We start from the raw sequence: 10,710 nt of genomic DNA, 5'->3' as shown, positions 1-10,710 counted from the left end.
ACTTTGATACCCTTGATGGCTTTAGTCTGTTGAGCATGACTAAGATGTCTAGAGAAATATTCCATTGCAGGGATGAATAAATAAGGTGAAAGAGGATCATCTTGTCTAATTCATCTTGTGGGTTGAAAATCTTCACATGGAGAGCATTCAGAAGCACAGAAAGAGAAATCGTACTTATGTACTGATAAATAAGATCTCAAAAATCATCACTGAATCCAAAAATATTGAAGTACCTTGATCAAGAAATTCCATTTTAGCTTGTCAAAAGCTTTCGACATGTTTAGTTTAAGAGCCATCCAGCTTGTTTGTCACTTTTTCTTCTTCATGGAGTGGATAATTTCTTGTGCAATTATAGTATTGTCATTGATAAGTCTACCTGAGACATAATCTACCTGAAAAGGAGAAACAATCTTAGTCAATAAAGTTTTCATTCTTCCTACCAGAATTTTGGAAATAATCCTGTACGAAGTATTACAAAAGCCAACTATCCTGTAATCAGTTGCATAGATACATTTCTTCTTTTTTGGGATGATAGATATGTAAGTATTATTAACCTGTTTCAAATTGTGCTTTGTTTCAAAAAATCTTGAAACCATCTGAAAAACATCTTCACCTGCAGTTTCCCATTGACTATCATAAAAGTCGGCATGAAAACCTTCTGGAACAGGTGTTTCCAATTCTGCATACTTTTGAGAGTAGAGTAAATTTGTTCTACATAAGGAATTTTGGTTAGAAGTATATTATCTTCAGTAGTGATGATAGAAGGAAGAACATAACAAAACCTGTCTTCAAGAACTGGACAAGCGGAAGTACTGATTTCCTTGAAATGATAAGTGAGATTACTTGCAATTTGCTCTCTTGAATTCAACCTGACATTATTATGATCCTTTATTGAATCAATATTATTCATTGTTCTCTTCCTATTGGTTTTAGTATGGAAATACTTGCTATTATTATCCATGTCTTTAATGAAAGGGTCTCTGGATTTTTGTTGATAAAACTCACTCTTGACATTGTGCCATTTGTTCAGTTCCTCATTAGTCTCCTTGATATGATTGTGAGAATCAATATCTGGAGGTTGAGCTTGAAGAGGATCCAGCTCAATCTGCAAACTTTCCACCTTCCTGTTGATGTATCCAAAATGTTCTTTATTCCATTTTGATAAATCTATTCTGGTTTTCTTAATTTCTCAACAAGCTGAAAACCAGGTGAACCAACAACACTATTTTTCTAAGCATTAGCAATAACTATAGTGTATGTTTCATCATTTAGCCATGTAAGAAAAATTTAAAAGGTTTCAGTAGTTTGGACTAGTAGAATCAGAGACTAACATGATTGGACGATGATCACTACCTAACGGAGTTAAGTGATACTATTTTGAGTTTGGAAAACAAACATTCCACTCACCATTTCCTAAGGCCATATCTATGCTATATCTTTTGGAACATGTACCTAAATTATTATTGGTCCAAGTAATCCATACCAACAAAACAAATGTCTTCTAGTCCACTATTTGCCACTATTGTATTTACCCAGCCATATATGGAAGAGGAAGAAAAACTACTACTATCTAGGATATGAAAGTTGAGGTCTCCTATAGTACAATCCAGGGACTACTATTTGCACTACTTATTTGTTGAATGAAGTTTCATTGTTCTTTTTCTTCTCATACCTAGTATAACCATACATACAGGAGAAATTCAGGCTTACTGGAATCATCTTGAATGAGAGCATTAAAAGTATTAAGAGAAGCATCCAGGATATCACATTGAAAACCATTATTCCATAGAGGAACTAAACCTCCAGATAGACCAACTGGTTCTATAAAAGCAGCAAAGTTTGGGTATTGAAATTGATTTAAAAGAGGTTTACATTTATCTTGACCAATTTTGGTTTCACACACGAAGATAATGTCTGGGTTCTGGCTTCTTATTAGGTTATTTAGGTAGTTTCTGATATTGGAATTTTTAAAACCTTGGATATTTCAAGAAATGATCTTCATGTTTGACTCTTCTATTTTACTAAAAACGAGAGAAATTACAAACAACTTGAAGAATAAATGGCTCAAATGTAAAAACAAATGAAAGATGCATATGCAATGTTTTCCTACCAAAAAATATAAAACAAAATATGAAATGATTAGAAAAATGGAACGAGTAAAACAAACAACTAAAATTGAAAAAAGTAGTAGTACAAAAAGTTTTGAAAAATACCTGATTCTCCTTCTGTGCAGCTTTAGTTTGGTTATCTCTAGGATTGACTTTTTGAGAAGTTTAGTTGTCTATAATATGGTCAGTGGTTTTGCAAATGGAAAAATGTTCATTATCACTTTCAATTGTAGAAGATTCCTTAGAAAATCTGTGTTGTTTCCCAAGCCTAGTATCGTCACTTACTTCAGCATCTCCATCATTATTGACAAGAAATTTCATATTAATGACTTCACCATCCTTAGGAGGAATAAAAACAACATTCTTGACGAATTTTTTCTGATTGCCTTTAGTAACTGGAGATGAATTTCTTGCAACAGTTGAGACAGTTTTCCTAATGTTATTAGTGTTATCAAAGAAATGAGGCTTCTCATGTGCTTGAACCAAAATAATTAGTTGCATCTTTGCAACCACCTTTGCAGTGTTTAATAACATAACACTCAGTGCAAATACTTGATGGCTGCCTTTCATAAAAAAAAACTTGATCATCTAATAATTCCTGCATTAGTTATGTATTTGACTCCTCATCTCAAAGTGTTAGTTAGATCTATGTTGACATAAACCTTCACTGGAACTCCACCCACTGAAACTGCATCTTGTGGCTCAATCTTAACAACTTCTCCCATGATACTACCAATTTTTGTAACAGCTGCTACATTCATATGTTCGAGAAGTAAAAAAATGTAAATGAATCCAAAATAGTTGAAAACCCCAGTGATTTTCGGTATAAATCATATCGGGTATATAGTCATGGACCGCAAGAAGCTGTTTGTTAACACTCCATGGTCTTTCCTCTATAACCTTATTCAAAAATTCAAATTTGCTGAATTTAAAGATCATGATATTAGGATCTACCTCCATTATATTGATATCTTCCGATAACATGAAAGACCATGTGAACTTAATATATTTCTCCACCGAATCATAGCTCATTTTCCCTTCAGTAATGACTTTGCCAATGACACTAGCTTCCTATTTAGCTTCCTCTTCTTCTTCATGATTATTTTCTGATTAAAAGACAACAACTTCATTGGTATCCCCTAAATCCAAAACTGCTTGCTTGAACTTATTGACCAGATCACCAACTTGGCTTGAGCTTCCTGCCTCTATTCTATTGATTCTGAGTTTTTTAAGGTTTCTGCTTTTTCTCTCGACAGGTATATTATAAGAAAATAAATCCAGGCGGAGATGATGTTTATGGTAATCAGAATAGATACAAGATTATATTTTGGTTATTATTTTGGCTGGAACCACGGTAACAAATTGTTTGATTAATTTCAAAGGGAAATTCTTCAAAGGGAGGAATTTTGCAGAATCTTGACTCAGGGAGTTGTACCAACTCCTTGTCAACTTCCATAGCAAACCAACAACACAATCACAGACAATACCATATTTCAAACGATTAGCGACCTTCTCAGCAAATGCTATAGTCACAACAACAACGTAATGGCAAAAACCATTAGAGATAACCCAAACTGCATATACATGATGGAGAAAACAGGATTAATTAGCAAAATATTCGGTGAAAAAGAGAAACGAAGAATACCTTAAGAAAATAATGAGATTGTAAATAAATTTATGGAGCAGGATCCAATGACATGGTTATATTGACATAATCATGACATGGTTTAGCCATTTTTTCTACAAAATCCAAGCGACAATATATTTGAGGCTAATTTTTTGATGACATGTTCCTCTTAATAGCTCTACATTCCTACCAAAAATGAGAGCATTCCGAGACGTATAAGAATACCATCTACCATTTTGAATAGCAACAGTTGAATATTAACGGTTGAAATTAAATTTTGTGGATGGTAAAGTTCCGTACATCGGGATACTCTCATTTTTGACAGAAATGTAGAGCTATATAAGTGGAACATGTCACCAGAAAATTAACTTCAAAATCGTTGTCGCTTGGATTTTGTAGAAAAAATGGCCAAACCATGTCATGATTATGTCAATATAACCATGTCATTGGATCCTGCCTCATAAATTTAGAATGAAGTTGAATAACAGAAAATTAAGGAGAAGAACAGGGATCAACGGTGAAAAGGAGAGAACTAAAGAGAATTTGAGAAGAGTTAATGACTGAGTTGACACATATCAATCGCCCAATTCGCAGGAGTCATGACCTTTAATTATTAGATAATGAACCTAGAAGAAGAAGAAAAAAAGTCCATCTGATTGAAGGAGCTTGGGACGAAAGGGATCCAGTGAGAAAAAAATATATCGCATATAGAGAAAAATATCTTTTACTTTGGAACAAAAAGAAAAGGATCACTTATTTAGGGACGGCAGCAGTTATAAGGACTATAATGCTATTGCCCCGTAGGCAAGAGCAATGACCATAAATGGGTCAAGGAGTCTTTCTAACAGAGCAGTATTGTTTTGCACAAGCATAAACTGACTACATTTTTTTATCAGATTGAAAATCACGCTATAATTTTCTGTGTTATAACCAATTCTCTGCCATAGCTATGAGCAATGGGCATCAACAGGCGAAGAAGTACTTATACATCTACAGTTTTGGTTTACTAATATATTCCCAGACGTATACAGCAAAATTTGAAAACAAATGTCTGACATCCTGATAAAATCTGCATTTCATGGCTGACTAGCATGACAATATGACTGATACCTTGATAGTTGCAAACTTAACTGCTACGAAATCCCGCCAGAATTTGCAGTTTGATTAGATAATGGTCGGTTGCACTAGGATGGCAGGAAGAAAGGGTCTTCTTTCTTCTGATATATACTGAATAATTGCTTCGAGTAGTTTGTTGCCAATCTCTTACAGTATCCAAGGGATTTCTGATCAAACATCTCCAAGTCCTTTACAGATTTCTTCAGGTCACCTTTTGGGTCTCCATTCGTCAAAAATTCAGCTAAAGCAGTTCCTCTGCAGTAAAATTCAGGAAATTAAAATATTAATGGAATTAAAGGAATGCATGCATAAATTATTTTGCTGATTTTGTACTTTCATTATTAAACAAACAGATAGTTCTGTATGCAACACGCAGATCCCCCAACCATCTTGGGATGATTACTAAAATCAAGCATCTATTTTCTCCTGTATGACTTTCAGAATGTTATCATAAAATTTCTCCTTTAGTACTGTCTTATGATAGCAAACAAAGAGAAAACCGTGAATGTAGTTCGACAAGTGCAATTATAACTAAGGTTGCAATTAGATACTCTGTCCCATAGCTCACCACTTTTGCAAAATTATAGTTCTCCTCATTTCACCCACTTAATCCTACCACTAATTTGATATAACAAGTTTACTATTACTACCTCCAGTACAAGATACAGTATCCCTCTTAAAAAGGTTTTGAAAAAAACAACTTAAAACTAGATGTTAAAGAAAAGAAACGATAATCTTGCTTACTGCAAAGCAAAATGGAATTTAAGAGTAAGTTGCTATTTGGAAGAGAGTAACAAAATCATCTGCTATTAAAAAAATAAATAAATGAAATTACATAACCAAGAGCATTGATCCCATACCTGAGAGCATCATACTCATTAAAGCCTCGATTAATGGAATGTGAAGATCCGGTCATTAATTTTTCCATAGTGAACTTCTGCCGATAGAGAGCACAAACAGCCTTCATGCAGAGTTCTGGGTCCTCTTCAAGTGAAGAAAGCATGTCTGCCTCAAATTGCCACTTTGAATTTTTCAGTCTGTTTCTTTTCATCATAGCTAAAGCTTGATGAAAAGACGAATCTACATTGCTTGAATCTTCTGAGTCACCAGAACTATCGTGACTACCTAAACTGTAAGAGCATTGTACTCTGATTCCACCAGCACATTGACCCTCACTTTCATAGCCAATTTCTTCAACCACATTCTCTTTTCCATTCTTAAAGATTGGGTTTCCAACTTTCGGACAAGGATTATTACTCATGTGCAAATGATTCAACAATGTACTCTCTGGAAAAGAATTTTTTTTCTTGACACAGTCTCAGCAAAATCAAGCTCTTATGACTACCAACTGAATTGTATCACCAACCGTACTCTCGGATCTACTGATCACTGTTTCTGCACTCCTACTTCTTTTTGAAATGGAAGATAATGGGACTAATGTGATATCCTCTTTAAAGATGCTTTCATAATCTTCGCATCTCTGATTTTCCAATGGCCTCTTTGAACCTTTCATGGATGACAAATTCTTCCCATTATCTGAAGGACTTTTGAAGGCAGCATCACTTGAAAACTGGTCTCTTTCTTTGTCTGTGATGTTACAAATATATTTTGGAGCAATATCCTTACCATCCTTGCTATCGTTAATTTCTGTAATACCTCTTGACGATGTTCTTACACTCACTTGATCGAGTATGTGTAGCTTTTCACTTGAGCTCCCTTCTAACTCATGACCTGGTTCTACTTTCACCGTACTTTGAAATTGTGTATTATTTTTCTTGTTCTTCACATTTTCCAAAGGCTTATATTGGTTATTAGTTGAACTAGGACCTGCAGATAATAAATGTAGATATAAAAATTATGATATTGTATTATCAGTTTCTATCACTGTATCCAGCAGTGATATACCGAAGTTACTTTCTGATTGAACTTTGAAAAAAATGAATTATGACAAGACAAAAGTTATGGATTACAGTACTACCAATAAAATATGACCGGCTCTTCATATAGACCATTAAACAGCAACTATATCGCAGGCAATGTTCAACCAAATGATACTTCTTTCAACAAAAAATATACAGCGTTATGTCTATGCCATGTAATCAATGAGACTTGTGATAAAGAGAATCACATCGTTCTGGAGTAAACAGTTTCAACATTAAGATTACAAGTCAATTCATAGAGAGAGAGAGAGAAGCTGATGAATGTACGAATTACAGACTTGGGTCCCTTGTTTTGCAAAAAAAAAATGGAATTGCATCAAAAGAGAAAAATAGAGTGCAACAATTAGACAGGATTACGATTCATATACATGCATATAAAAAGAAAAAGAAAAAATTGCACAACTGGACCATAAAACTCAAAATAGAAAATCTTCAAATTGAGGTTCTTATTGTCATCCATCGTGTGAAAGATTCCAACAGAGTATATACCAAATCTTACGAAAAACATTAGAAGCTAGTTGAATAAACGCTAAAATAGTGAAATTGTTAAGTGGCAAAGCACCAAGTACTCGGCATTGGATAAACAAGGGATTTAGCAAGTAGCCTATTTAGTTGCAAAGAATTAACCAATTAAACATGAACTATTATTCCTTATAAGGTTGAACTCTTTACTGGTTAAAGAAACAGAGAATAAAATGGTCTAATACGATGCTGATAACATATAAAGATTGTCAGAGATCCAGCAAGGTTTATGTGAACACACAAAAATAGAATATGAACTGTTCTACTAAAAGAATTGACAATGTGAAGTGCATCATTAGTACCTGAGACATGTTCATCTCCTTTGCTTGTTGACGGAGACACATTAGCATCATTAGTCCCACTATCGATTTCACAGCCAAGATTGTTTGTATCGTTCTTATCTTGTAAACCTCTTAGTTCAAATCCGCTTTCTCTGTTATCATGGGAATCTAAACATCTCAAAGCCGATTTGTCCAGACTCAAAATCTGGGCCTTTAACTCTCTTTCATCACTTTCAAATTTTTTAACTAGCTCCTCCAAGTAAGTAATTCTTTGTTGTGATTTTCTCTCCTTTTCGCAACTAACCTTTTGATCTTCTCCTAGACCCATAATTTGCTCTTTTAGTTCATTAAAGGCCGTTTTACATCCTTCAAGCTCATCATCAAGAGCGACTTTTATTAGCATTAGATTCTTCAATTTTTGCTCAAATCCAACACACTCCATCTCTTTCTCCTTCAGCGCCACAGACAAACTATTACACTTAAGTCGACAAATTTCCAATTCTTTCCCGAGTCCAATTCCCTTGCACTTCAGAAGATCTGTTTGACTCTCCAATTCTCTAAACCTTGTCTTTAAAACTTCAGTCTCATCCTTGGCTCTTCTTTTCTCACATTCCAAATCTCATAATCTTCTTATTTAGCTGAAAACACATGTCTGCATCATCATTTTCTTATTTTCCTTTTCCAAGCAAGTAATATTTTTTTTGTTGTGTCCTCTCTTTTACACTGAAGTCTTTTTTATCTTCTTCTAAACTCTTAACCTGCTTGTTCAGCTGAGCACATGGTTTTGTACTTTTTGATCTCATTTTCTAGAAAAAGCAATCTTGCTTTCTTCTTCTTATAACTGGCACACAACTCATCATGCTTTGTTTTATAACCTTCCAGTTTTTTCTCCAAATCAAGTTCATATTTCAGCCTCAAGTCTGCTTGAATCCCCAACTCCCTAGACTTTCTATTGAATTCCTCAATCTGTATAGTCAAAGCTAATTTCTCTTCTTCAAGTTTTAATACCTGTGTCTCCAGCTCCATACACTTCTTCTTAGTTTCACCTTCGGCTGTTCTTTCCCCGAACACCACATCCATGTTTTCAGTCTTGGCATGAACGGATGCCTCCTTTGCACCACTTTCCATCCTTTTAACAATTTCTTTTAAGTAAGTGATTCTCTTTTGTGCTTTCACCTCTGTGTCGACCATAACCTTTCGCTCTTCTACTAGACCCAATATTTGCTTTTGTAATCCAGTGCATGTAGTTTTGTATTGCTCAATCTCTTCATTTAGAGCAACTTTAATTGCCAACAAGCTCTTCAATTGACCCTCGACTCCAACACGCTCCATTTCCTTCTCCTTTAACTGACCCTCAAAACCATCACACTTCTGTCTATACACTTCCATTTCTTTCCTCAATTCAACCCCAATGTTCATTGCTGTTTGACTCTCTAACTTCGTCCTCATAACTTCAACTTCGTTTTCTACTCTCTTTTTTATCAAACTCCAATTCTTTAACCTCCTTACTGAGTTTAACACATATTTCCGCAGTAGATATCCTAATGGATTTTTGGTCATTCAACTCTCTTGTCTTCTCTAATAACTCCACATACAACTCATCATACTTTCCACTTCATTTTGCAAATTCAGGTCCAGTTGAGTCTCGAGATCAGTAACCTTCTTCTTGAAACCCTCTTTCAATGCTTCACACTCATCATAGATTCTCCTATAAGTTTCCAATTTCTCCTCCAAATCCACTTCATTTTGCAAATTCCAGTCTAGTTGAGTTTCGAGATCAGTAACCTTCTTCTTGAAACCCTCTTTCAATGCTTCACACTCATCGTACTTACTCCTATAAGTCTCCAATTTCTCCTCCAATTCCACTTCCTTTTGCAAATTCAAGTCAAGTTGAGTTTCAAGATCAGTAACCTTTTTCTTGAAACCCTCGTTCAATTCTTCACACACTCTTTTACAATCATCGTACTTACTCCGATAAGTCTCCAATTTCTCCTCCATCTCAACTTCACTTTTCAACTTCAAGTCCAGTTGAGTCTCGAGATCAGTAACCTTCTTCTTGAAACCCTCATTCAATTCCTCATACATTCTTTTACACTCATCGTACTTATTCCTATAAACCTCTACCAGTTCCACTCCATACTTTCCCTTCAAAGCCGCCTGAGCCTCGGAATCGTCAAGCTTCTTCTTGAACCCCTCGTTCAATTCCTCACAGATTCTTTTACGCTCTTTGAGTCCATCTTTAACCATATTGTTTTCCATAGTTAGGGTTTCAACCTTTTTCTTAACTACAACAAACTCCTTTTTCATTTTCTCAAAATCGAAATGTAGCACACTATACTGACTTTTACCTACCTCAAACTTTTTCTGTAACTCAGATTTCTGGTTTTCAACTTGCCAAAAATTTCCTTCCAACTCAAAATACTTAGATTTCCAGTATTCAGTTTCATTGAATAAAACCCTCGTAGTTCCATGATCCATTGTACTACAGAAAAAAGTGCTTTTCAAAAGTGATTCAAACCTAGAAATGAAGTAATGAAACGACGGACTTCATCAACTATGTTAGTATGCCCTAAAAACTTCCGAAATTTGTAAATAGATGATTCCGTTTGCAAACTAGAACTAGAAAAGAGGAAAGTGAGACGTCATATTCATCAGTACATAACGACGAAACAGTACTTAACTACCGAGTTAAGCGGGTCCGACAATAAAATACTAGTAATGTTTTAGAAAACGGGTGATCAATTTGATGGGGCTCCGGGGGAACTAAGGGCAATTCCTATGGAAATGAACAAACCCATATCTTTGTTGAGCCAGGTAAAGTAAACGCGCGAGTGAAAAACAAACGCTGGAGTTTGAACGAAAAGCATCGGTGTTGGAAGGAAAACCGTCAGCGCTTAAAGCACAAACGCGGCGCTTGAACGTAGGTCGCGGGCGTTTGAAGCAAAAACGCCAACGGGTAGTTTTTTAAAATTCAAAATTCACTTTTCACCTCTACAAATTACCATCAATTTCAAACAATTCACTCACACCAAAATTCACTTCTCTTGAATTTTCTCTTCTAAAATCTATTTCTCAATGGTTGAAAAGGCGATCACACTTTTTTGCGATGCAAAACT

The 10,710-nt window shown here is 35.0% G+C and overlaps 1 protein-coding gene across 3 annotated transcripts; it reads right to left on the bottom strand.

Annotated features, from left to right (window-relative positions):
• Positions 1-4,619: 4,619 nt before the first annotated feature.
• LOC113319345 (DNA repair protein rad-50-like) lies at positions 4,620-10,193 on the bottom strand. Of its 3 annotated transcripts, none has more exons than XM_026567612.1 (3): positions 7,616-10,193; positions 5,712-6,678; positions 4,620-5,106 (listed from the first exon to the last, which is right to left on the bottom strand). In XM_026567612.1, the coding sequence occupies exons 1-2, from the start codon at positions 8,034-8,036 to the stop codon at positions 6,179-6,181; spliced, it is 921 nt and encodes a 306-aa protein (XP_026423397.1). In that variant the 5' UTR covers positions 8,037-10,193; the 3' UTR covers positions 4,620-5,106; positions 5,712-6,178. The 3 variants fall into 2 exon arrangements, with proteins under 3 accessions (XP_026423397.1, XP_026423398.1, XP_026423399.1); XM_026567614.1 differs by lacking the exon at positions 7,616-10,193 and adding an exon at positions 6,830-6,874.
• Between the last annotated feature and the right edge of the window lie 517 nt (positions 10,194-10,710).

Source organism: Papaver somniferum, chromosome 10 (assembly GCF_003573695.1).
Source record: "Papaver somniferum cultivar HN1 chromosome 10, ASM357369v1, whole genome shotgun sequence".
NCBI classification, from domain to species: domain Eukaryota; kingdom Viridiplantae; phylum Streptophyta; class Magnoliopsida; order Ranunculales; family Papaveraceae; genus Papaver; species Papaver somniferum.
The sequence above is the reverse complement of the archived record's forward strand: the minus strand, read 5'-3'. Positions and strand labels throughout refer to the sequence as shown.